The sequence below is a fragment of the Drosophila eugracilis genome, unplaced genomic scaffold (genome assembly GCF_018153835.1).
Source record: "Drosophila eugracilis isolate 14026-0451.02 unplaced genomic scaffold, ASM1815383v1 contig_649, whole genome shotgun sequence".
NCBI classification, from domain to species: domain Eukaryota; kingdom Metazoa; phylum Arthropoda; class Insecta; order Diptera; family Drosophilidae; genus Drosophila; species Drosophila eugracilis.
The window spans coordinates 1,904,320-1,931,045 of record NW_024573535.1 but is presented as its reverse complement, the minus strand read 5'-3'; the positions used below and the strand labels follow the sequence as shown (position 1 = coordinate 1,931,045).

The window sequence follows — 26,726 nt, the reverse complement described above, 5'->3', positions numbered from 1 at the left end:
GGATAAATCTACTAGCAAAGTTATTATATGCCAATTAAACACCAATAATGATAAACTACAATGCATTTTTAAGTGTCCAAGGCACCCTTTACCTCACAAATTCCTCACAAGCCACAAATACCATGTCACCATGTTACGTATACGCCGCGTGCACCAGAAGGGGCAAACAATGGCAGTCAGGGCAGGGCAAACCGTAAACATAAATAAATAATAATAAACAACAATAAAAATTGACTCCTCCTGGCACTTCTCCATTGCCACTTTGACCAACACAAATCATGGAAGCAAATCATGCGAAGCACCAAAAGCACACACACTCCGAGGTCGGAGGTCATTTTTACGCTGATGTCTATGACATTATCAGCAGAATTTATTAAATGACAGACACATAAATATATAATATATTAGGCCATAAATACTATATGGGGGCAGGCAGCCAGAGGAGAGGGACTTAGATAGCCTTTGATTGTGCGATAAAACTCGACTCTGGAAATACCCTGTACGTGTGGAGCGAAAGTAGTAGAAAGTAGTACTAGACGACGGGCGTTTTCATGCAAAATAAATAAATTACTGCTGTGCTGGGTATTGGCCAGGGGAAACACCACCGCATAGGAGCAGGAAAAAGCAGAGAAACAGAAAACATAAAAACGAATTACAATATTTTAATTTGATGTTATTATTATCGCGCACACATGCTACCCAAGCCCCGCCTCCCACTCGGCCCTCCTGCATTATTATATTCAGTTTTTTTTTTTGCTTCGTTGATATTTTATTTATTTTCTAATGGCTTTTGGGGAGTGCAAAAAATAATGTCAGCGGGCGAACCGCACACACACACATGTACCCCCGTCGAGGGTGTGGCTGTGCGACCAAATTATTGACATCTAAATTAGGCGAATTTGGGGTCCCTTTTCTCCCATTTGGGCGCTTCGTTCTCGCTTAATTTCGATTTCATTCCGTTTGATGTTAATGCCCCGATTGAAAGTGTTCTTTAAATGCAAATAAATCTTAACTTTAAAGGGAAACATGAAGGGAATTGGCTTTTAAGCTTGGTTTCGTGTCTTATTTATTTTGCATTTAGTCGCTTTAAGTCGATATATTGATCGGTCTTTAATTTGTCTGGCTTAAAGTTGTAGCTTCTTTTGATTTGTGTCTTTAATTAATTTATAAGATTTTTCATATAATATTTTTTTATTTCACTTTTACAGCTTAAACACAGCTCAGAAATATCTTCAAACTTTCCGCAGAATGTTTTTTAAATCGTTTTTTTATTTAGTTTTAGTTTTTTTCGAATTTTTGCAGTACTTAGTGCAAAGTCCCCGAGCCACGCCCATGTCACTGCTTGCTCCCCTATTTTCCACCCGCTTTTTATGACCATGTGTGAGTGTGGGAGAGGCGCTTATGTCTTTGTTTGCTACGTGGCCTGCTTTTCCCGCCCCCTATTCCAACCCCCCGCTCACTCCTTACAATCAGTTACAGTCTCAGCTGTCAATAGATTGTTGACATTTTTTTCTTTATACTTTCGCTTCGGCGAAAGAGACGGCGCACCACGAGAAAGAGAGAGAGAGCGAAAGAGGGGGGCAAAGTGTTGTTTGGGCCATGTTTTGTTGGCCGTTTTTTTTGTTTACTGCTTAAATCTGCCAATTTACTCGTTTACGTTTAGGCTTTGTGTGTGTGTGTGTGTGTGGGAGTGTGTGGGAGTGTGTGTGGGTGGGAGGGAGTACGGTGAACTGGGCGGAAAAGCGGGCACATGTGTGCGGAAAATTAATATCTGTGTCATTTTTTGGGTTAATAAGGCCAAATTGAGTATATGTGCGAGACACACTTAATTATCATCATATTTATGGCCGTCACGGGGGCGACACTTTCGGGTCCCATGTCCTGCTCGCTCGCTTTTCCTTCGTTCTTTATGCCCGTTTATTATGATTACGGGTAATTATATCTAATTTCTAATAGGGCAAGCATGTTATCAGGGAAAAAACAGCTCTGAAGAAAAAGTGCTAGGCTTTTTAGAAGACGTTCTTTATATTCCCGATTTTAAAAGAATGATTCTCAGCCTGATTCTTCATATCGATTAAGTTCAAGCCTTCGTATCATCTCTGTGAAAGTTGTTTCTTAGTTTTCCCCTGCTTACTCTAAGGCTGCCTGTCTATTTCCTGGTGTCGATGATAAAGTGGATTAAAGGCAATTTAGTATTCGTCGGAGAATGACTGTTGAGAAGCCATCGACAGATGTCTGTCGTCGTCCCCCGGCTATAATATATACCCCCCACCATGTATATCCGGCGATGTCTCAGGTCAGTGCGAGTGTCTAATCTCCCGGCTGACTGTCTAATCGCATTTGATGATGACTCGACTTGACTCCACTTGATTCGATTCCCTTCGATTCAATGCGACTTGACTTCTTCTGCCCGCTCTCCCCCGCATTTTCCTGGGAAAAGCGGGCTTAATCAATCATTGGCCCTCCGCCTTTGCGCTCTTCTTTCGCTTCCTGAACTTATCTATTCGGTTTCAATTAATTTTCCAGCTTTTATGCCAGCTGCATTGGCCACAAAATTTTGTTTGGCCAGAAGTTAGGGTTTGATTGGGGATTCCCTGAACTTTGAACTGGCCGAAAACCCAGCCAATTGAAAGTTTGTCAAGTGTTTTGGGCAAAAGTTCGGAAGTGACCTGAAAAGCATGTTCGACGAAATTTGATTCGATTAGATGCCAAGAATCCCTCCTGCTACTTTCCTATTTTCCTTTTTAATGTTATTTTGCGTATTTTTTAGCCTTTGTCGAACAATATTTTGCGGAGCAAAGTTTTACCTTACTTTTTCTTATGACGCGGGCGGGCTCACAGGTGCAAGCCGAAAGTAAAACAACAGGAGCGGCTGCCTCAGAATTTACATAAAAAAGTTTGTCATGCCCGGGGAGACGCGAAGGAAAAGGCAAGGGGAAAAGCAGGGGGAAAAGCCAGCACATGCATGTTTTTGTGTATATTAAAAATGAAAATGCTGCAAACGCTTGAGCATCAGGAAAAGCCCCGTCTCCGGGTTCAACGCTACTGTCTGGGCTTTTCCATTTTCTCTTCAGGTGAGCATATATATATATATATATATGCATGATCATGTCTGGATTAGCTTAATGAAAGCAAAGACTCTGGCGAACAACAGCTGATGGGAAAGCCGGGCAAGCTGCGAAAGCTGGCAAAATGTTAACAGTCAGTGCCAGGAAAACGCTGTCACGAAAATCGCTAAGATGCTGACAATGTACGTTTTCCCTCAGGTGTTTTCCAAGTGGGTATTCGGCGGGTTTGTTTCAATACATACCCTGGGTTGTCTTCAATTTTTAAATCTTTTTTCAAACTCTTTCTGAGTTTTCCATTTTATTTGATTCTTGTTTTTGCTTTACCAACTTTGTTTTGGAAAATGGCCCAAAAACTGGAATTAAAATTACAAACTCTCGCCCTAAAAGGCCTTTTAAAATGTAGCTAACCCTTATCATATTTTAACTATTATTTAATATTTATTTAAAAAGGCTAAAGTTAACTGAACTTCAAGCTTATTTTATATTAAATTTTCATCTTAATCGCCAGGCTTTTGGCCTTTTGAAGGGCACTAAAACGTCGACTTTAGCTGCGCGACGTGTAGCAACATGTGCTTACATGTGTGTAAGCGCATTTTGCAACGTGTTGGGGGCTCTGACATGCTGACGGCAACATGCAACACAAGCCACCAGGCGCAGCAGCAATACCAGCAACATCAACAACACATACGTGCATGGCAGCAGCAACTACAAAAGGGGGAAAACGGGGAAAACCTTACCTACCAGCCATGAAAATCCTTCAGAGTCGCGTCGAAACATCCGCGTGACGACGTCATCGTCATCGTCCTTGTCTTCTATTGTTGCCGCCGCTGTTGTTGCTGCTGCTGCTGCTGGTGCCGCTGGCAGACATTGCTGCAAAGATTTACGGAAAGTTTACAGCCTCAGACATTTGTTGTGGCTTTTATAAATTGTGTCTGTGCGTGGGTGCCAAGGTGTCTTTTCGGGGGCTCAGTGGGCTAGGGGGTGTGGCATGCTTGTCTTTGTTGCATTGCAGCAGCAGAAGCAGCAGAAGCAGCAGCCACATCAGCAGCTCAGCAGCAACACGGAACACGGTAAGCGCATTGCCATTTGTGCCACATCACGGCACGAGGTGGGGAATCTCCTGGCATGGTTCATGGGAATCCCCGCAGCTGGCAGAACTTGTTCAATTCACCAAACAAAACAAAGCAAGAAGAATATCTATATAGAAAAAGGTATATATAGACACATACTTACAAAGGGCAAAAATAAAACACGAAAAATTGACTGCCTTTGTGCAGGAGAATGGCTTAAGCGGGATTTACCGGCATGGCGAAAGGTGAATTCGATTGATTGCTCGATAAAGATGAGCGATGATTTGGCCTATTATTATAAACCGAAATATATTTGGTCCATTCTTGGCATAATTCAACAATTAATCAGTGGGAATCAAGGGGAAATTACCAATGAAATATTAGGGAAACACAGAAATTTATTCACATCAATTATATTCTAAAATGAAATGCCATACATCTCACCATGTCTCACTTTAAGGGCGGTCTTTAGCTATAGCAATTCACGATTCGTCCATTCATCAGCCATCAGTTTTTCACATTTATCGATTTCGGTTATTAATCATTCCCTTTCAGTGCGAGAGAGTCGATGCACCTTTGTCGACTCATTCGATGCTGAATCCTTCGGCTTAAGCGCTTTCAGCTTGTTAAATGCATTGCTGGCAAATTGCATTCCCTGGCCTCTGCTTTCTGCCCTCTGCCCCCTGCCTGAGACCCCTTTCCCAATGTCCGCCCACTTCCTGACAGGACACAGATGTTGCCGCGGCGGTGCGAGGGAGATGGATAGCTGAACTCGCGTTGTAATTAACATTAATTTCGTATAAACTTTGGCACATTGCGCATACGCCATGTGTGCCAGTGGCTGTGCATGGCCTTTTCAATTGTCTGTCACTCGCAGTAACATTATCATACAGCACATACACTGGTAAAAAAGAAAAGCTAATACTATTAAAATGAAGACATATAAGATCAAGAAGTCATCTTTGAAAGGATATTTGTGATGAAAATAACTTAAAAATGAAAATCAATTTGAAATCCATAAAAAGAACTCTTAAACCTGTCTAGTGGGTGCTTTTCTTTCAGTGTAGAGGTGATACTAGATTGTCGTAGCACACAAATTAACTGCCAGCACAATTGTTTTACACATTGTTGTCTGGGTTGTTGTTAAGATGTTAAGACAGCAGCCCGGTAATGGAAATCTTTATGTGTGGCTGTGAACCCTATGCTTAACCCCTTGTTGCCCCCGGGGGATCGGCGTGTGTGCGTGTGTAAATATGCAAGCTCAAAGTTTAATTTTCCTCAATTAACCACCCAAAATCCAAGTCTTGTTTGTTCTTTCACGCGAACACTTCTCGACTCCTGATTTGCTGACTTATATGTGTTTTCCTTCTTTTCGTTTCAGGTGAGTTTTGCCTCTGACGAGATGGGTTAATTTCCCTCAGCCAGCTGTCAAATTGTGAAAACTCAATTAAGGCATAGGGTAAGCAAAGGCAGAGCGTCTTAAAGGCGTCACCAGATCCAGGGACAGGGACACAGAGGCTTTGGCTTGTTTGCTATTTGCGGTTGGCTGCACTGCCAACTGACAATTGCAGCTCGAAAGCTCGCAAAGGAAAAGCAACAGACGAAGATATGAGATGGGGAATGGAAAAGGGAAAAGTATGGATGGCTAGAAGGTGGAGTTTGCCTCTCCAAACTAATAAGTAAAAGCAAAGTAAAAGGGAGAAAGCCATAAACAAATGGCGCATGCACGTGACTCAGCTCGCAACTTCTTTCATTGCAGTCAAGTTGCACGACGAAAATGTAGGGAAAGTTCCTAACAAAAATGCTCAATTAAGATAACGTTTTAATCTATTTTTGAAATTTAAGTCATCATTTTTCCAAGCTTATAAAGAAAAGTGATTTGAAGGAGAGAAAACGGCTTAACATCCTATTATTCCTTTAAATATTGATTATATTTAGCTTAAGTTTTACATTACTTATTGCTTATCGATTTCTTTATTTTCATTTTCATTTTAAGCATTTCAATCTTTGCTTAGTTTTTCCTTAAAATATTTACCACTCGAGGTTTTAAGTCCGATATTACCGGCATATACCGCACTTCCTCTGCGGCGGCACATTCCATTGTCGATTTCAAAACCAAAGGAGTTGCCGGTGGGCGGCGATGCAAAGGGGCGAGGCGTGGCCGCAGGGAGTTGTAGGGGTCCTAGTCCGACTGTTGCTCTCTCCCTCTGCCGCCGCTTACCCTTCAGCCGTCCGTCTACCCTTCAGCTGCATTCCGTTGTTTCACAGAGGCAACTTGAGTTTTGTTTGTATTTCGCTTTGTCTTGTATGTTGACACATTTTTTTTTCGCATTTTCCTTTTCAACTGTGTGTGCTTGTGTGTCTGAAACCGGAAATTACAAATGCAACAAAATGTTCTCCAGAGTTTTGATGGCATTGTCTCAGTTGCAGTCCAGCAATCCGCTTGAGTTCTCTATAAAAATCATCTCTCTCAGATTATATATCGTTTATTATGTCGGATCACTAGATGCCTCATAAATAACAATAAGTCAGGTTAAATAAGTTAGTTGCTGACTCAGTAGCCTTCGAGTTTTAATTCTGTTAGGGTTTTTAGGAACCGGTTACCTATCAGTATCATTTGCTTTCGAGACGTTAACACTTCCACACGCACAAAATCCCAACAAATCTCTAGTCTTAAAAGTCTCTTAAATAGTCGAAAAAAGTGTTTCCCAATGGAGAGTAGCGAAGAGGAGTGCGAGCGACCATCGACGTCGGGGGAAACCTTTATGGATACCGCCATTCTGGACTTTGCCCAGTCGAAGTACTCCCTTCACACCACTACGCCAGTCATTGTGGAGGGAGAGAACGATGGCAATGCCACCGACGAGGAGGTCGAGATCTGCATAACCCACTTGAACTTTCTGCCCGATCATAGCAGGCGTCTCTATATGGACTGCCCATTTTCGCTTCCCGCGGGCGAACGGGTTGCGATGCGTGGTGGTGCGGAAACCATTTCCGATTCTCCGCAGGACAGTACCAGTTCTCCGGAAGTGCGATATGAGCGACGTAGGAGTACTAGTACCAGTATTAAGAAATACTGGACCCTCCAGAATCGGCCCTTTGAGTGTCCCATCAGCAGTTGCCATATGGTTGTCAGTCCTGGCATCCTTCTCAGTCACGGCCTGATGTACCACGAGGAGGTCATCTCCCTGGAACTGAAGGCCAAAGAGGAGAAGTGCTTGAAGATCGTAGGAAAATCGCTGCAAGAAGCCAAGGAAAAGAGCAGCTGCCTGGGTCTGATGGTCTACGAGAGCGGCAGGCAGGTGGCCCTGAACTCCAATCTGCCGAGGATTTACTTGGATTGGGGGGGTCGTTTGCCCATCTTTGTGATGCTGTGGAAGACCTCCTGGGGCTCACAGCCCGTCGGTCCGCGGGTCACCCATATCTACATCCTTTGGCTGCTCTGTCCCCAGGCCCAGCCTCCTCTGATGGTGACCGTGGAGACCGATAAGAATATTCCGGGACTGCCACGTCGCCAGGTTATCCACACCTGTTCCAACACTGAGACTATCGAAAAGTGCGACCTGCTCTCCGATAGTCCGCTCTTCATGCGGTTCACCCATCGCGAAATGAAGGAGCACACCGGAGACTACACGCAGGACATCATCCTGCACCTCACCATTTGCGAGGATGAGACCATTGTGCCGCCGAGTTCCCCCGATCCCGCAGGGAATCAAGAAGATGTGCAAAGTTTAATGGAAGTCGAACAGGCTACTGCGATGGATCGACTGACGATTAATGAGGACAACCCAGGAGATGACGTTGAAAACCCTCAGAAGCCCAACTGAGCTGCTTTTAAGGCCTTTGATTTTTCGAAATTGTTTGCGTTGCTTTGATTTTGTCGGTATGGAAAGAACCTCTTTCTGTGGGCAACTTTTATATTTGTGTTTTAAGATATGATCAAGATCAAAATCACTTCAGTGCAGTAAAGAAAGACTCCAGAAGTCTATTATTATTTTGAGAATCAGAAGTAATTTTCTTTCATTTAGGCCTTTAACTTTGAAGTTTGTCCTTCTCAATTAGTGGGAAAATGGCATGAAACTGCATTTAATTAAGCTCATTGGCCCCAGAGTCCTGTTCCGTGGTAAGCAAAGGTCGACTCATCCAATTATTTAGTTAAAATGAACCTCAAAACAAAGTAGTTTGGAACTGCCATTAAATCAGCTCTTTGAACAAAAACTTCCTACACACACACACACGCACACACACGCACGCACACACACACATTGGAAAGTGCAACATAATTTTGCGTATTTTTTGTAATTCTCCAGACCAGACTGACAGCTTAATTTAATTATTCTTGAACACAAATGTTGTGGCAAACTCGCCCACTTAACCCACTGTGTGTTTGCTTGGCCAAAAAGCTGTTCGCTAGAAATTTTTCGCTTACGCCGCAGAGTATGCAACATGTTTGCCATGTGCGGGGGCGTCGAATGAGGGGGCTGGGTTTTTGGGTTTTGGTGTCCAGGTCGTTGGCAGCCATTAGCACAAATGTCGTCGCAAAAAGGGGGCGTGGCAGTCGGAAGGAGGAGTAACTGCATCAACAACTTTTTAACCAACTTGCCAGCCCAGACTAACAAGACCGCAGAAACTGTGGGCAGAGGGAGCAAGGGTTTTTTGGGGGCGGGGCGGCGGCAAACTAACTAACTCGATGCTTTCGCCTGCCACTTGTAATGTACCGTTATTGTTGCAACAACATGGGAGGAATGGCAGAGGGGCCAATGGGGGGGGGTTTTGGCTGCTTTGTCCGCGAAATATTTTTTTGCTTCTTTTTTTTGGTTTGCAAAAAAAATGCGAGCTCAACTTCAGCTGCAGAGATTTTTCGGTCAGCGTTAATGCAGCAGTGTTAACCCCCTAAAATGCCCCCGTCCCCCGTCAAAGGCAGCTGAACGCTTTATGGCCAAAGCATCCAAGCACTGAGAGAAAACATGGCTAAGATTGGTAAAGTGACTTGGAAATTCTGACTGAAAAGGTGATCTCTGTAGGCATTTTGAAATCATTTTCGATTCAAATGCTTAGTGTTATGATTTAATCGATAGCTTATCGGCAATTCTTTCGTTTTTGGTTTTATTAAGAACATAAATCATTACTTTAATGAGTTAGTAACAAACTTTAACGACTCCTAGGCTTATTCTCCCTGTAAAAGATATCCCCACATTTTTAGCAGTGAGTCCCCGCGGTCAGTTCCATTGCGGTCTGCTCATCTGTGTCCGTGTCTGCCAAGTTTTTGGGGCCCCTTGACTCCGCTTCCCGCTGCTCACTGCTCGCTGCTCTCTGTCGGGGCAAAATAGTTGGCAACTTTTTGTGTATGTACTATATAGCCAGGGTCCCCCTTCGGACACTTTAAATTGCACACAAATTGGCAGAAATGGTTGTTGCCAGAGTTCCATTTTTGGCCGTTGCCTTTGACAAGTTTTTGCCCGGGAGAGTTGCTTTTTTCCACACAAAATAATACAAATAAAAAAGAACGAACGCATTTTAATAAAACTAAGACAATAACGACTTTGTGTCTCCCTTTGTTCGCTCGTTTCCTCTGCATTTTTTTCGATATTCTGTCTGTCCCGCTCTGTTTCGTTGTCTGGTTGTCTGGTTGTCTCCTTGACTTGGAGAATTAAGTGCTGTGGTTTGATGTTGTCCATGGCCAGCCGCAAAATAAGTGGCAATTGAACATTTGATTGCACAGTCACAGTCGGAGAAGTTAGCCGCCAGGACTAAACTTTGAAATGCCATTCAACACTGGCAGTGCTGGCCTTAATTATTCTATCTGCTTAATTTGTTTATTTGCCAACTCTTAACAGGCGCAACATTCGGCTATAATTGTTGTACAAATTGTAATTTGTTCGGCTGTCTTGCTGGACCCTCAACAATTAATCATGCAATTGCATTCAATTTATGTTTATTTGTTTTCATGGCTCGCGTTGTTTTTCGTTTGAACAGGCCAACTAACCAATTAAATAATGTAATTTCAATTTGCATTGACAGGAACAGGCGAACAGGCGAACAGGCGAACAGGCGAAAGTGTGCACGAAAGCGTTGCCTACTTTTGGGGCTGCCTCAGAATGCAGGACTCCCCGTAATGGTTTGTTTAATATTTCCGTTAAAACTAATATTGGATTAACGTTTTCAATTACCGACTGGTTACGTGCATAATTGGCAATGCAAATAAATCAATGGCGAACTTTATGAGACGTCGAACTGAATAAACAAAAGTTAGCAGCGAAAGTCGTAATTCTATCAAATCAGAAGGTTTTTTGGGATTAACAATAAATGAAATATGGAGAGGCTTATGTAGTGGTTGTAACTCACTTAGGATCCCACTGAATCTGATGGAGTGGTTTTTCTGACAGTAGAGACCATAAATATATGCGAAATCAATGCTGTAACATGAAGTCTCAATAAGGCGAATATATTTCATTGCCCTCATTCGCTCAGCAAAGCCAAAAAATATGACTTGGAAATCCATCAAAAATTGCCATTTGTATGCTGGTAACTGGTAATTTCTGGGTCACATGCCCGGCCACGTTTCTCCAGAGCTCTGCCATCAGCAGGAGTAGGAGCAGGAGCAGGGGAAGGAGCTGAAGCAGAACAATAAACGCCAGCAGTCACCCTTTGTCCTGGGCCCTGTGTCCTGTATCCTCGAACCTCTGCCCTCTGCGCCTCTGCCATGCAGGCTGCATGAATTACGAGGTTAATTAGAAGTTTGACACGAGGCATGGGGCACTTACAATATGTACATGGAATAAATATATATGCGCGCACACAGGGTCCAAAAGTGGAGGCTGGAGTCAGGAGCTAGGAGCCAGGAGTCGGGATCCAGGATCCTGGTTACTGGGTCCTCTTCTCTGTGCTCTGTACTCTGTGTCCTGGAACAGGAGCAGCTGTCGTTGCAGTTCGAGGCACGTACGTGGCTCACACACACACCCACACACACACACACACACATTCACGCACAAATGGTGGCCTGCATAAATAATGCAAGAGTGTGAAAAGACACACACACACGGACGCAGGGCAACATTTGCTTAGCTTTGCAGGCAGCAGTTTTCAATATCAGCCTAGCAACTGAACTGGGAAATGGAAAACCACCCCCGCCCACCCCCTCCCCACCCACTCCCACAGCCACTGGCACGCCCATTTGGCCAGCTTGCACTTGTTTATCATTTATTACTACAGTCGGAAAATCTGTTTCAGCTCCTTCTACATTTCACATTGTTTGGCTTCTGTACACTCGCTCCATGTTTTCCTACCATTTTGGCCCAGAATTTTGCCAGAGTTTTTCTAGATTTTCACTCTTGCTGACATTTTTGCTGGCTGCTGAAAATGTTAAATTGAATGTGGCAAAGGTATTTGGCACGATAAAAATAGTAAATGTCATCGGAGCTAACGAAATTCCATTTATAAATCTTATTTGTTCTGCAATTTGGGTCGTTTTTGGCCAGGAATTGAATTTGGTTAGGTGTCCAGAGTCCAAGTCAAATAAGGTGGTGTTGGAAAACATTCCCAGGCTTGATTATTTTATACTTTAGTATCCAAGTTTGAAATTTTCTCCAGGGCCTTCAAATTGATTCATTGAAGTTGGTAAAATGGCAGCTAAGAAAGGCTTTCTGGGCGGACTCCCTTGCTAGCATGTAAATACTTTCTAAAATATATTGTATTAAGGTGATTGCTTATAAATACGATTTAGTAATTAATAACTTCTGAGTGACTTCACCTTTAAACTTAAAATGAGTACCAATCAGGAGGTAGTTAGTATTACTTCCTAAACAACCTTTAATCCAATTTAGATTCCCTTTAGGATATCTGAAGCTGGCAACACCCTGGCCAAAAGTTGTTAATGATGTTTGCAAATTTAATGCGAGGCGGTGGGCGTGGCTTAATTTAATAAATATACATGCAGGCGCAGCAATTCAATTTCATAACCAAAAGTGGAGGGCACACACAGACGGCCACCCACACAATTGCATCTGCAATTGCAGTCGCACATGTGTATGTGTGTTGGTGGTGGCTGTGTAACTGTGTGGGTATGTTGGTGTGTGCACCTCGTTTCTTGTTCGGTTGATAAAGTTCATTTACCTTTTGGCGTTTATCTAAATGCCCTCTCTCTTTCTGGCGGGCTCGCGCCGTCTCCCTCTTGCAGTGGCAAAAGTGTAATTGTCTATCTTATGCTTTACATTTGCACACAGATACACACCTGCACCGGGAGAAAGTAGTGTGAGTGCAAGTTGCAAGGAAACTCTATTTGTATCTTAAAACTAAATATCCTTCAAGCTTAGAACTTATTTTGTAATTTTAAGAACAAATGTAGGTTTATTTTTGTAGCTTTTTTAACAAGTTTAAGTCTAAGAAGACAGCTTTAACTTGTCAATCCCCCTCCATTTTCTCTCAGTGCCTTTGCCTCGGTGTGCGTGTGCTCTTGAGTACGTGTGCACGTGTGTGTGTGTGAGCTTGAGTGTGTGAGCGGGTCATGCCGACGTCTTCCTCTTCGTGGGCTTCTGCAGCTGGCATTTTCGCGCAATTTGAACTTGGTTTTATGGGCAACACGAAGCCAAAGTCACAGCGAAATGAAATGCTCAAAATTAAGGAAAACTCGGATGGGTAAAGTTTTAATTTTGGATTTTAGTTGGAAACATTTCAAGTTGAATAGGTTGAAGCTTGAAAAGTTAAGATCATTGGCCAGAGACAGCCAGGAAGTTCCCTTCCTTGCATTTTTAATTTGCTCTTTAACTAAATTTAATTTCATGATTTTATAAGACCCAAAATGCTTGTTGATTACAGCAGACTCTTTGTGCTTGCAAATATTACCGATTGGCGGAAATTAAAATAAATTTTGGGTTTCATTTACGGGAATAGTGATGAAATAGTTTTGGTTTCTCGGCTGCCATTCATTCGCTTTAATTATTTTATGCCGCTCGGTTAAAAGGGAAAACCAATGAAATGCCGACTTAATAAAGGCTTTCATAAATATGTGGAATATCCCTTGCAATTAACCCGTTTGGAATTTAATTTCGAGTTTGTTTCGCTTTCGATTCAATTTCCATTTTCAATTTGATGCAATTAGCTGAAGTTCTCTGCAGAAAGCGAGCTCAATAAATTGAATTTAATTTGCTCGCAGCTCCTCCTCTCCCTCTTCCGTTCCCCATTTTATTCAGGCTCAAAGGTATATCCTATATATATATATATTCGCACAAATATCGGGCATTGTGCGGTTGTTGCAGTTAACATTTATTGCTTTTTTCATATGTACCTTCGCGCTGTTAAATGAAATGTTTTATTTCCCATTTTGCGAGGGGGCATTTCGGGGGCCATGGAAGCCCTCAAACCCCCTTGGCATTCCATTTCAATTTCACTTGAAAATGCACTTCGAATCGCACACAAACACAGCGACTCGCGAGCCACTCGGAAATCAGAGAAATCAGAGGAGCGCGGCCAAACGCAATTACACGCTCTTCTCCCCCCTCCCGGCTGCCATGGGTTAAGGGTGTAAGGGTGTAAGGGCGTGAGGGTTAAGGGGCAGCTGGTCTATATAAAGCATTGGCAAAACTTCATTACTAATTCCATTTCCAGCACAAATTCACCCACATATGCTCGCAAATGCCATTGGAAATTGTACGCAATTTATTTTTTAAATCTCATCTGCAGGCGGGCGGTGCAGGGGGGCAGTGGCGAGGAGGATGCGGGGCATTGGCAGTCGGGGGTCCTGTGGTGAGCTAGAGTTCGATTTTGGAATAATCAAAGGGAAAATTGCAAGCCTGCAGGCGGGAAATTCAAGATATCTAAGTTTAAAGTTCTCAATTTGTAAATTAAATTTGATTTTAAACTGTTTAAGATTTTTAATAATTACTAATATAAAGAAGGTATTTGTAAAATTTATCATTTCTAGATTTATTTTTACAGATTTAGTTCTTTCACCAAAAAGGGAAATATTAATTATGATATCTTATAGCTGAGTCAGGGTTTTCCCTTCGTTTTTGGCATCCCAAAATTCAAGTGCAAAATGGAGCAAAATGTTTCGCGAATTTATTCATCAATTTGCATTCCCATTCCGCGGTTCAATCAATTGTTGCCGGTCTCTCTATTTCTCTAGCCGACTATTTCCCTGGCAATATCTCCTCCATCGCTTCTTCCGCCTGTATGAAACCGCTTCTCCCGCCTCCCCTCTGCTAGCTTTTCCCCAGTTTTCCATTGCTTTTCCTTTTGCTGCTCACGATTTGGTGCACCCAATCGACCCATAAACCCAGTTATTTACTTAGAAGCGCCTTTTAACATTTTTTTTTTCGCCACTGCTGCCGCTTCTTCTTCTGCTGCTGCTGCTGCTGCTGCTGTTGCAACTTGCAACGGTTTAATGGCAACTTGGCGTCGCAGTCGCAGTCGGCGCCAGCGTCGCTGCAGTCGGCTTTTTGCATTAAATCAACGCGCGACCACCGCCAACAATAATCAACAAAACAGAGCGCACAGAGAAAACTTTGGCCGCAATAAAAGCCGGCACCACCCACTCAACTCCCCGGGATTTTCCACATCCGACACTGCCAGAAAATGGGGATTAATCAATACAGAGATGATATCGATAAGTCATTTCTTAAGTCATTCCTTCTTCTATGTCCATATTTTATTTACTTAAAACTTTGATACATTTTAAGGAACAACATAAGCCCTAATTTAACATCACCTTAGGAGTTTCATATTCAAGATGAGTGAGGAAGCTGAAACCTTTTTGTTCAGTGTACATAGCCCACTGTGCAGTGCAACCAATCTCAATTGCAATTCGAACTCCAATACGAGAATTCGTTTCAATTTGTTGGTCACCCAACATCCATCGCCCCCCTTTTTGCGGAACCAACCGCAATCGTGGGGATTTCTGATGGAGGGTGGCCGTGTTTCGATGGAAGTGGGTTGGATATGGGTGGCTACCATCCTGCCAAGAATTGATTCGCGCCGAGTCGCGCCGCATGCAAATAAGGTCAACGTGCGCTGGCCAAAAGCCGCCAGTCAGTCAAGGAGCGGCTGAGACGAATGCGACTGAGCCAGCGGCCCATTTAGGCGCTGCACTGAGAAAAAAGTGAGTGCTTTAGATTCCTTAACAAATCAAATGTTAAATGAAAGTTAGAATGGGTATGTAAAGGCATAGTCCTAATATAAAATTTAAATATTTTTGATAAAATCAGTGAAAATAATAAACTAAATTAAAAAAAATTGGTAATCAAATTTGGAAGAACTTAACTTACAATGTGGCTACTTCTTATTAGCAGTCTATATCGAATAAGTTCAAAACTAAAATCATTTCGAAACCAAATTTATTTCCACTGCTGCTCATCTCGCTGTGCACCTATGCCGGAAAGTATGCAACACTGCGCCAACCGCTTGACTGAATGACGGTTGATGTGGGATGGGTGGATGGGTGGTGTTTCGGGTGGTTCTGGGCGGTTGGGTGGCTGGGTGGCTTAGTGTCGGTTGCCTTGTCTGTGGCGCTTGTTTGCCACGTTGCCATTTGGCACATTTCGAATGAGCGAACGAACGAATGAGCGTGGCACAGAACAAGATGAACCGGCGGAAGGGGAATAGGAATTTCTCTTTGGTCTTTGCCGTTGTTGTGCAATTGCAAACATTTAGCATGGCGACCTAAAACAGTTGGCACACAAACGAACACGCTAGAAACGGGAAAAGGGAAAGGGGAAATAAGGGGGAGAGGTCTTCAAAATGGCGCAAAAAGAAAGTGGGGAAGCGAAGGCAAAGCAGGGGGAAACTTCCTGCAGAAAGACCATAAATTCAAATCGAAATGAATAATTGAGTCAGCACCAATGACCACCAAACTTAATGAATCCTGGCACAAATACAATACACACAGGCAAATGAACAGAACTTAATGAAGATTTTCTAAGTGTGGGAAACGCTGAAAGCGAGGGACTTAAGTTGAAGATCCATTTCTCAAATTTAAATAGCACCATCGGTCTTTAAGAAGTAAAAAGGACTTCTATACCTCTGAAAAGAGAGAGAGAGAGTAATATGGATTGAAAACCCTTGAAAAGCTCACTAAATCCTCAAACTGGGCGTGCACTTTCTACCGATATATTCGTTTTTCGATACTTAATTAAGGCCATGTACCATTTATAAATTGCATAAACACCTAGAGCCATTCACAAATTGCTGTGAATTGAATGGGCAAACGAACTGGGGCTGAGCACCATCTTCATTTCCCTTCTTTTCATATAGAAACTCGTGCATTTTCGTATTTATTCAGGCTCGGGCTGTGAATAACATTTACCCGCCCACACGGCCGCCTGGATGGAGCTCACAAATCAACAAATTTGAGATTTAAATTCAGTTTACCCACCGCACGAAAACCAACCCCGGCCCGCTCTCCTTGTCCGCAACCTGTTAATGGCTTGCATTTTCATTCATACAAATCTCATAATGGATAGTGCGAAAGAGATAGCCAGCCTGCGGGCGAGAGAGATGGCAGGTGGCAGGTGGCGGGGGGTGTGACAGGTGGATTGGCAGCGAGAGACAGAGAGCCAAAATTGCATTCTAATGAAAAGCATTTAAGACAAAATCAACAACAGAATTGGCCAAAAAAAAAATGCAAACAAATCCAGAGTGGCAGGTGGGAAAATTCGGTGGATTTTTGGCTACGATGAGTGCTTTTCCAGCGGCTTTTCGGTGATTGTGAGTGAAATGTTTTAGTTTCTGTGACCGCGGCCAGTCAATACACTCGATGCCAATTCTGATGCATTATTTCTATACCCTCTTTCATACTGACCTACCCAGAATATTCTTAAAACTATCTCTTCTACTATTATAGCTCATTTCATGGAGATCGCTTTGATAGTTTACTAATAGGGTCATGGAATAAAAACCTTTTGCAATCGCTGATTGGGATCTAAAAATATGTAACAATGTAAGCCATCTCTTCTTATTTCCTTCTGGTATATAGTTTATATATATAGAATGTTCGATTTTGGGTTTCATTCAGCTCAGCGAAAAACCATTTGACTTGGGAAATCTTGACATCGAATTCTATAGCGTATCCGCAACGTTGGTTATTGCACAGAGACTTGATTTTCAATCCGATGGCACAGCACATGAAATGGATCAAAATGCGCTCTATTTGGCAACAACAATGGGCGCGAGCAGGAGTCTGTTGAGGGGAAAATGTGGGAAAGTGGAAAGTGGAAAAGTGGGGGCTTGTTAAGCCCTGTAAGTGGAACACCAAAAGCATGGAAAACAGTGGGGCAGGGAGAACTCTCGCTTCGTTTCAATCAATTAAGCGCCAATAATTAATTCAATTGATTTCATTTCAACCGGGATCGTAGTTCCCCTTGGCCCCTCAACGATTTTCCCAGCCAACTGAGCCTGCCACAGGCCGCCCCCTCGAAGCGCCACAATGTCGCTGGGGGTGGAAAAATCGAGAGGGTGCTGGAAGTGGAAGCTGCCGAATGTCTAAGGCCATTTGAATCTCGAGCGCCATTAATTCATTTTCAAATTTATGGCTTACAAATTTGCGTCGCTCATTGGGCAGATTTTGTAACTCGGCATTATATATATATTTATATATATAAATTATACACACACATGCCAGGGTGGACCTCGAAGAGAAGCTAGGCCGCAGAAAACCCTTTAGATCGAGAAGGGCCACCGCCACCCTGCGCGATGAGTGATAATCTTGGAACCCATTTTGTAGGCTTTTATAATCATTTTTTACAACCTTAATTTCCAGCCCCAGCCAGCACTGGTCCACCCTACTGCTTATGCATGTATATTTATATAAATTATTGCAGATTTATTTTTGGGTCTTTGCGGTAATTTAATGGCTTCGACAGCTGCTTTGGGATTGAGTTGGTCGGATGGGAGGATGGAGGGGAGGCTTAATAGCATGGCTTAAACGAGGGGAGGGAGAGTTACCGAAAAAAACACTCGAATCGAGGGGAAGCATAGTGATGGGCGGGCAGGGAATTCATGAGATTATTTCATAAAAGTCCCAGTTTTGCCACATTTGTTGCCTGAAATCTGAATCTGGCCCAACATCTACATACTTTTCAGCATTTAATATGAAATAATTTCCCTTTGTTTGGCCTTCTTTTCTTGCTCTCTTGCCCACTTATCCAGCAACTGAAATCTTTTCGGCCAACAACTTCATAAATTCTCCGCTCTTGTCGTTGCAGGTAAATTCCCTCAGCAAAGACGACTCCACTCGAGACTTTTGTTGAATGTAAGCCAAAAATCCATTTACATAATAAGATACCAGAGAAATTCGAGCAAAACAAGGACAAGGAGCCGAGGCAAAAAGACAAATATGGACAGTGAACTCGGTTCGACTAATGCCACATAAGTCATGCATATGTGACTCACTCTCGGAGTTTGGCAAGAAAATTAACAAAACATAAATCGTGCCAAGGCACTTTACATGATAAAGAAAGGCACAAGTGCTCGTATATATAGCTGTATATATATATATATATATACTTGTATATATGTGGGCAAATAGAGGGTAAGATTTAGCGCCCGCAAGGAATGGGTAATACTTTCCTTGGCCATTTCTCAGCTCAGTTCCATTCGAATGCCAAATTCGAGGCTTTAAGTTTTCCCTCAATTTCCATATTTTTATTTTCAGACAGAGATTTCAGTACTGCTTTGACATAACCCTACACTAGGGATAAAGGGGGGTACTAGCAAGGCATGTTTGGAGGATGATTCAGATTTCTAATCAGTTTCTGTAAGATTTCTAATATAGTTTCCTCTTTTTTTTAACAGGAAAGTTCTTCGGTTTCTTAGACTTAAATGGATTTGATAAGAATCTTGACATAGTTTTTGTAAAATAAACTAAGAACTATGAACTATTATTTAAAATGATCCATCATTATCATCATTTTTCAGTTCAGAAACCCACAGAAATGATCTTAAAACTACCCGAAGTAGCCCAGTTTCGGAAAGACACATACATGTGCTGTTGTTTTCATCATTCATTCGAACATTCTTCAGGCTGGAAGGGAAACTTCGACTTTCAGACGCAGCCATTACTCTTTCGACCCCACTGTACACTTGAGCCCCTCGCCGCTGGGGGGCGCCACTTTAAAAGGGCAAAACGAAGGAAGAAAAAATTCACACTATAAAATCATAAATTACGCCATTTAAGTGGGTCAAATGGAGGCATTTGTGCGGAAGACACCCCGCTAAGGGGTTTTACCAGGGGCGGGGGTCCGGAACGGGTTGATGGGGTCTTCGAGGGGGGCTTGGCAGGACTAAGAGGATACAACGACTGCGGCGTTTTCCATGTTACTGGGTCACTGCAGGCACACACAAATTGCGGTGAAAAGGGGGTTACAGTTCGGTTTGGGATGGGGGCATTCGTTTCGATATAAATGAGCAATGTTAGGCCTGCCGAAGCCCCCCCTTCCCAGACCACTGTTTTTCACCCCCGGACGCCACTGGGTTGTTGTTAAGTAAAAGAAGCCGCAATAAAACAAACGAAAAATGGAAAGCGAAACGGCAACGGCAACGGCAACAGCAACGGAAAGCGGCAAATGGGAAAAGGGAAATGGAAAACCGAACGCGGACGACGTCATCGTTGTTTTTCGCATTGTTGTTGTTGCCGTTGCTGTTGCTGCTGCTGCGCCGCAGTGGCAATTATTGCAAAACAAGAAGGACCCCCCACTCTCAGCCCATTCGGCGCCCCTGCTGCATCGACCTTGTCAGCATTTTTCGTCTTCTGCTGCAGTCACGTTGACAATTTTTCCAATTGCACTTTTCCACAGCGAGCAGCAAAAACTTCGCCTTCAGCAGTAATCAGTTAACGGGGGGTTCGGGAAAAATGGAAAATGGAAAATGGCAACTGACGACCAAGAGACCTAATCAATAATGCCTTCAATGTTGGCTCTGCTTTTTTATAAGCTCTGTTTTTCCGTTGCCCTCCAAACGGGGCATATGGGGTTAAAGGTAGTTTTTACGAGGTAAGCCTTAGATGAACATATTTTTAAGTTCTTTGAGGATTAATTATTAGTTAAGATAGAGAAGAGAGTTAAATATGGTCACGAAGAGTCCTCTTAACTATTAGATAAAGATGTTCTTTGCAGATCTTAAGGATCGAGGTATGTACGTTTGTAGTCAGTAGGACACCTTTCTGCAGTTTTAAAGACTTCAACCACTTGCCTTTGCAGACTTGCCAATTGATAACAAGAATCGATACATGATCCTAAGCAGCCTTTAACAAAAATGAAAAGCGAAATTCCCTGAGACCCTAAGTCTTTTGGATACAAATATTTGACAAGAGAGTCCTGGTAGGATAAGAAGGGTATTTAAGCTGGCACTTTTCACATATGTCTTTGGGCCGCCGCAGTTGGAATTTCATTAGGCCAAGTCGAAGGAAGCAAAAAAGTGGGGCCGAAAGCGAAACAGAGGCCTCACTTGATTCGCTTTCATGTTCAGGGGGTTGTTCCAGCCCCAGCCCCCTTCGGACCCCTTCTCCTTTCCGTGTGTCATGTCACGGCTGACTGGAGGGAGTTGCGAGTGTCGAGGGTTATGGCTCATATGTCGCTGGCTTTACATTATTTTACCAGCGACTTCCCCCTCCGCAGCGCCCTTGACCCCAATTGATGGTAATTTCAGCTCACTTTTTCCCTAGCTGTTTTTCCCTTCCCTTCCCATTTGCCTGTTTTCCTTTTTTGCTGATGAGCGAGTGTCCCCTCGGTGGAAATCTGACAGGAGAGCTGAGATATTTGCATGCCACATGGCTTAGATGTGGGAAAATACTTCGAGGAATGTATGGGAGAACAAGGTCTATCGATCTGAATTGGTGAAATACTTTCCTAAATGAAGTCTATAACGAGCAGCAAGGAGTTTGGCCTCATCAGGAATCCCCAGCTTTAAGATTTGCTTTAGCTTTTGCAGTTTACTATGCTGATTGCAGGATGGAATATCTGGGAAATAGGTTACATTATTATTTCTTATAAATAATCTCCCTTTTTGCGATTCATTTCAGTTAAATTGGCCATCCTGCCAAGGCACTTTCATTATCAAGCAATTTATTACGCTCTTTATTTAGTGCATTTATTCGAAGCGTTTAATGTGGCTTAAATTTCGCATCGACTTATCGGCCATCTTTGTCTAACTATGCAAATGATATATACGAGCATGTGTGTGTGTGTGTGTTTGGGTACTTGTGTGCGAGTGTGTGAGTGTGTGAGTTTGTGAGTTTGTGGCCATATACCACTGATATCTGGCTCACTAATCTTAGATACAAACAATATATTCAAAAAGCGACCTAGATCCTTGCTTAACGTTCGAACAACAGCAAACAGCAACAACGCCAACAAAACCAACAAGGATGGCGATAATAATAACAATGCTAAAAGTGAAAGAGAGGGACTGAGAGGCGGAAGCGATGGGTGAGGGAGAGGGAAGTAGGCCCACTATAGAGAGGGCAGAATATTTCACAAATTACACTCGAAATGAAATGTGGCCCACAATTGTTTGCCTCACTTTCAGCTTTCAGCTCGGCATTTCCATTTTTTGTTTTCCGCAAAACGGGCAAAGAAAGTGGGCAAATGTCAGTGCAAAGTGCAAGGGAAATAGGTGGGGGGCGTGGCACTTAAATGAGAAGCTCCCAATAAAAAAGAAACTAGACAGCCGAAAATAAAATAAGCAGGGATTTCAGACATCTTAGGCCTAGTACTCTACTAACTTATGGCACATAAAGATTCGTTTTAAGCTCCTTAAGCAGAATCATCTCTTCTTATTCCCCTACTAACATAACTTCTTTTTGTATTTTCCAAAAATAAAAACAGATCCAAACTATCCCGCGACTTGAACTTCCCAAATGAATAACTTTAAATTGATATCCCTGTGTTTGTCCTCCTTGTTTGTTCTCCTGTTGAAAGCCGCTAAATAGTGGCCTATATCTTGGGAAGGCAAATATGGCTTACTGTGCGGAGTTAACCAACTTATCCCAGCGATAAACATCCCCAAAACAAACTTGGCTCTGGCACTCCATTGCCATAATTCCGGCACTCGAAACCGCGAGTGAGAACATTAAATTAGTTTAAGTGGCTCACTTGCTGCCATCCAGACAATTGTCAGTGCATTAATGCCAAGTACATCAAGAGGGTAGTGGCCCCCATGCGAAGATGGCAAAGATGGTGAAGATGGCGAAGATGGCGTCGCTAGCGGACAGGAATCGGAAACGGAAACGGGCCAAGCGTCTCGGCGAATCTCGGCGAGAATCCATTTCCATGTGTTTGGCTCCCCCCCTGGGGATTGCCTGCAATTGTGCGGGGAAAAAGGAAAACAGAAGCATAAAATCAAATTACAAACTAATATTACTCACAGTGCGTTTGCTTTTCCGTATCGTTAGTTTTCACTGTCAATTGACAAAAGAACAAAAATGAAATGGTATGTTTTTCCTTTCCTCTTTTTCCCCTTTTTTGGCAAATATATAGGGAAAGAGGGGAGAGAGAGAGGGTGGTTGGGCGATGGAAACTGCAGCAGTGGCGGAAATATAAAGCAAGACAAAGGAAAGGCCAAAGGGGGAGGGGCAAACAAAAATACACAAAGGAAGAAACAAACATGAAACAGCAAGAAGGCCAGTTATGCATGTGTTGTGTGGGTTTTCCAGCTACGGAGCTGGGGGGGCTGGGGGTGTGCCCTCAAACAATGCCAGAAATAATGTAACGAAAATTGTGTCGACGTCATCGATACGCAAAAATGACGTCGAACCCTGCACAGTGTTTGATATTCGATAGGCGGATATAATGTACTGGGTACTACATGGTAGTCGTGCTTAAAAGTTTAAGAGATCTGTAAAATATTCATAGTTTTTCTACTTAACTTGGTTTGGTTTTAATCAGTAATACAAAAATATGCCAACATCAGCGTGAAAATTCCACAAAAATGTGTTCTCTAAACTGTAACCCTAACTTTAAAGTAATCTTTACTAGAAAATGAACTAAAGAGTTTCCGAACACTCCAGAAAATGTTAAAGTTGTATCACTTATAAGCCCTTCCTTTAGGAAGAGAGGAGCCAAAGTTTGAACTGGAAAAAGTACAGGGTATCCGATTGATTGGCCTTCCTTAAGCTTTATTCCCTGTTTGGCTTGCATGTTGGCTTGTTGTTTCTTCCCATACACAGACACACGCTCATACATATATATATAGACATGTATATATTTATGGCCATGTGTACGTACACATTATGGAATCGGGGCCAGCAGGCATCACAAAAATCACGTATACGTCAGCGCGGCCAGCGGCGTGGTTGAGGCTTATCTGGTTTTGTGTTCTGTTGTTGCCGCTGCTCCCATAATCGCACAGGCCATAAAAAACGCATTGTTTATGCGACGTAATTGGACACCATCGAATCGCCCACCACCCACTGGCATTTGGTCATCATTGGATCTTCGGTGCGACCATTTTCAATGCCATTAAAAGCGGCCATTGGGCGCGTGTCCGCACAAAAGGGCGTTCATGATGTTGGTGGTAGTGGTGGTTGTAGATGTGCCACGCCCACTGCCCCCAGAGACAGCCCCTTGTTGTTCGCTAATCCTTCGCGTACTTTATGCCGTTCACTTGGCTTGGCAGAGCTCCCAAAAACCAACCCAGAAGAAAAATGAAACATCCCCAGGAGTCCGGCGATTTCCAGGCCGCTCTCTCTGACCTGAACAACAATAACGAACAACGGGTGGGGAATTAAACTTTTCACGACACAAAACAACAACAACAAAGCGGAAACAAAGCCAAATAAAACCATGGGAAATCTAAAAGAAAAATCTAAAACCAAAATCAGGCGATAACAAAACAGTGCGTTTCGATTTTCCAAAGTAGGCCAAGTAGTCAAAGTCAAAGGTATTAAATTCGATCTGAAAAAGAATTAAAAATTATCCTCTCAAATAATTGGCGCCCTACTAATTTGGGCTGGATTTCGATCAAATTCCCACAAAAAATCCTCAAAAACACTCTTAAAAAGCCAACCAACATTTTTGTAGAAATTCAACGAAAATTCTCTTCAATTTCCGCACTTGAGAACAATTATTTTCATTTTCCGGCCGGCTTGTCACGGCTGAAACGCACTGTACCGGCGAGTGTGGCCAAAAAGATGCTTCTGCAATTTCGGTTTCAGTTTCGGCTTATGTAAATGGCTTATCGGGAGCGAGAGAGAGGGCCGCCATTGGCCGGAAAGAGACGGACAACTTGGCAAACAAGTTTTGAAGCGATTTTCGCTTTAGTTTATGTTGGCACATAATTTCTTCTTCCTCTCGCTTTTCCTCCGCTTTTTTTCCCTCCATTTTCTTTTTTTTTTGCATAATTTTTCGTTTTTGGCAAATATTTTGCCAGGCAGCCAAACTTTCTGGCCACACACACACACACACATCTACACATACGCACCGAACTCGTCGAAAATTTCAAATTAAAATTCTGCAAAGTTTGCCATGTTCTCGTGTGTGTGTGTGTGTGTGTGTGTGTGTGTGCTAGTCTATGTGTGTGTGTTTGTGTTTGGGCAAACACTGCGCATAATTTTGCTCAAATCTTTGACAAATATTTTCACATGCTAATTTCACGTGAGCGAGAGCGGCCCAAATACCAAAAAGGCACACGAAACTTTGTTTGCCACCCCCCGCCCCCGCCCTTCTTTCCTGCCAGGCCCTTTCCTTTTTTTGGTTGGCCAGAGTCCTTGAGACCACACCACCACCCACCAACCACCGCCCAACGAATGGACCAAAGGATTTATTGTTGCATAATCAAATTCCTGGGGATAAAACAAGCCAAGAAAATTGTCAGCGTTCCTCAACTTTTAACGCTCCTCTCTCCCAAATTTTTGGTTGGGCCGGAGGCCTGCTCGACGGTAAGGGGGCGTGGCCGGCTGAACTATTCAGAAACTTGGCAAGAAAATAGCTGAGATACTTGGCCTGGTAAACGCTTCTACTCCACCGTTTTCCGTCTTGGAATTAAGTGCTAAGCAAATGAAAATTGAAAATGTTTGAAAGCATTTAGCCGCCAGTACAGTGAACACTGGCCACGGCTAAGGGGGTGGGGATGTTTTGGAATTAGCATTCCAGAACATTAGCCAATCTAAAAGAGTGATCTTGTTCGCAGAATTATTTCAGTGGCTTTAAAGATCTTTTAGTTAAGCACCAAGGAATGAAAACCTTTTAAAGTCTGAAAGTTAACATTTCCCATGGCGCGGCTTTAATTACAGCGGGTTTTCCCAGAGGGTTGGGGAAATGGGTGGGAAACTAGAAGGAGCCGCCTTCGACTGGCTCTAAAACTGGGCCCGAAGAAGCATTCCTTGAGCCCGGCAGGAAAATTACACACAGCACCACCTATTTTTGGGCACCTAAATTCCGCTTCTCCCCTCGCACGTAGTTAAAAAACTTTTCGTTTGCAATTTTTCTTGAGCTGGCAAAGCCATTATTTCTGGCATTTGCCCCCTGCATCCTGCGTCCTGAGTCCTGAATTCCGAACCCTTGGCCCCCACAAGCCCCTGAATTCGCCCCAAGAAGAGGCAGCATGTGCAACGTGCAGAGTCAACCGAAAAAAAACTCTTTCAATTCCCCGAGTCGAGGGTAAATTTAAATGCGGCTTCGTCTGCTTTTTTGTTCTTGCACTATTTTTCGGGGGTTAATGTGGAAACTTGTGCAGCGCAGAGAGAAAGAGAGAAAAAGAACATCTGTCAGGGTTAAAACCATGTCTGGCCGAGAGCGGGTTAAAGAGTGGGCGAAGTGGGACCCGAAAAATATAAAAAAAAAAGATATAAAGTAAGCTGGAAGCCCCCAGAGAAAGCTGACAAATCTAAAGGAATTGCCCCCGAAAACTTTTGGATTTGTGTCAGCAAATCTCTTCCTCTCTCTGTCCTTTTCCCTATATCCATCTCCCTCTCGCCCGCACCGGCCATCTCTTTCGGCCACTCGTATGTGAGTTTAATTTTTGCTTTCAAAAACAAGACTGGTCGCAGAACGCATCAATCAACGGACAGAGATTGATGTGTGTCCACAGGCGGGTTAACAAATTCCCCCCTCTGCCATGCCCCTGCCGCCCACTTAATTAGCCAGCATAAGGGGGGATGGTAATGGGAGGCAGAGACAGAGACAGAGAAAAGGCAAATCAAATCCTTGGCCAAAAGAGCAGAATCATTCTCGATTTCCAGGCAATTCTATTACCAATAATTGAAACTTAAGCATGCCATTAGCTTTTGCTTTAGTTGGCTCCCAGGACATATAATCCCCCTCCCACCGCTACACACACACACACACAGGCATATACAGATACATATAGTAATGGGATGTGGACGAGGAGGGGCAAAGTTAAAGCCCAGACAAACATTAGCATGTATTTTTATCATTTATATGCATGGCAGGCACATGAAAGTCATCTTTATTTTATATACCCAACTTGGAGGAAAGTTATGCCGAGCAGCGGAAAATGAAGCGGCGTTATTTGCCGTTGGGATACCCTTCGTAAAATACTTTGATTTGGCCTGGAAGTGGAATTCCTCCGATTGCTAAAAGCTTTTCAGGCGAACAAATTAACGACACAGTTAAGAATGGCTTCTTGGCGGAAGAAATAAAAA

General features: G+C 43.1%; 2 protein-coding genes across 4 annotated transcripts in view; both read left to right on the top strand.

The window, feature by feature from the left end:
* LOC108109670 (innexin shaking-B) overlaps nucleotides 1-26,726 on the top strand; it is a 147,670-nt gene that overhangs the window by 48,138 nt on the left and 72,806 nt on the right. The gene's annotated exons all lie outside the window — the stretch shown is intronic.
* LOC108109671 lies at nucleotides 6,769-8,138 on the top strand. Its single transcript, XM_017218254.2, has one exon. The coding sequence runs from the start codon at nucleotides 6,850-6,852 to the stop codon at nucleotides 7,963-7,965; it is 1,116 nt and encodes a 371-aa protein (XP_017073743.1). The 5' UTR covers nucleotides 6,769-6,849; the 3' UTR covers nucleotides 7,966-8,138.

Bases quoted from the DNA above. Each gene is read 5' to 3' on its own strand.
- LOC108109671 (XM_017218254.2), top strand. From the start codon at position 6,850: ATGGAGAGTAGCGAAGAGGAGTGCGAGCGACCATCGACGTCGGGGGAA.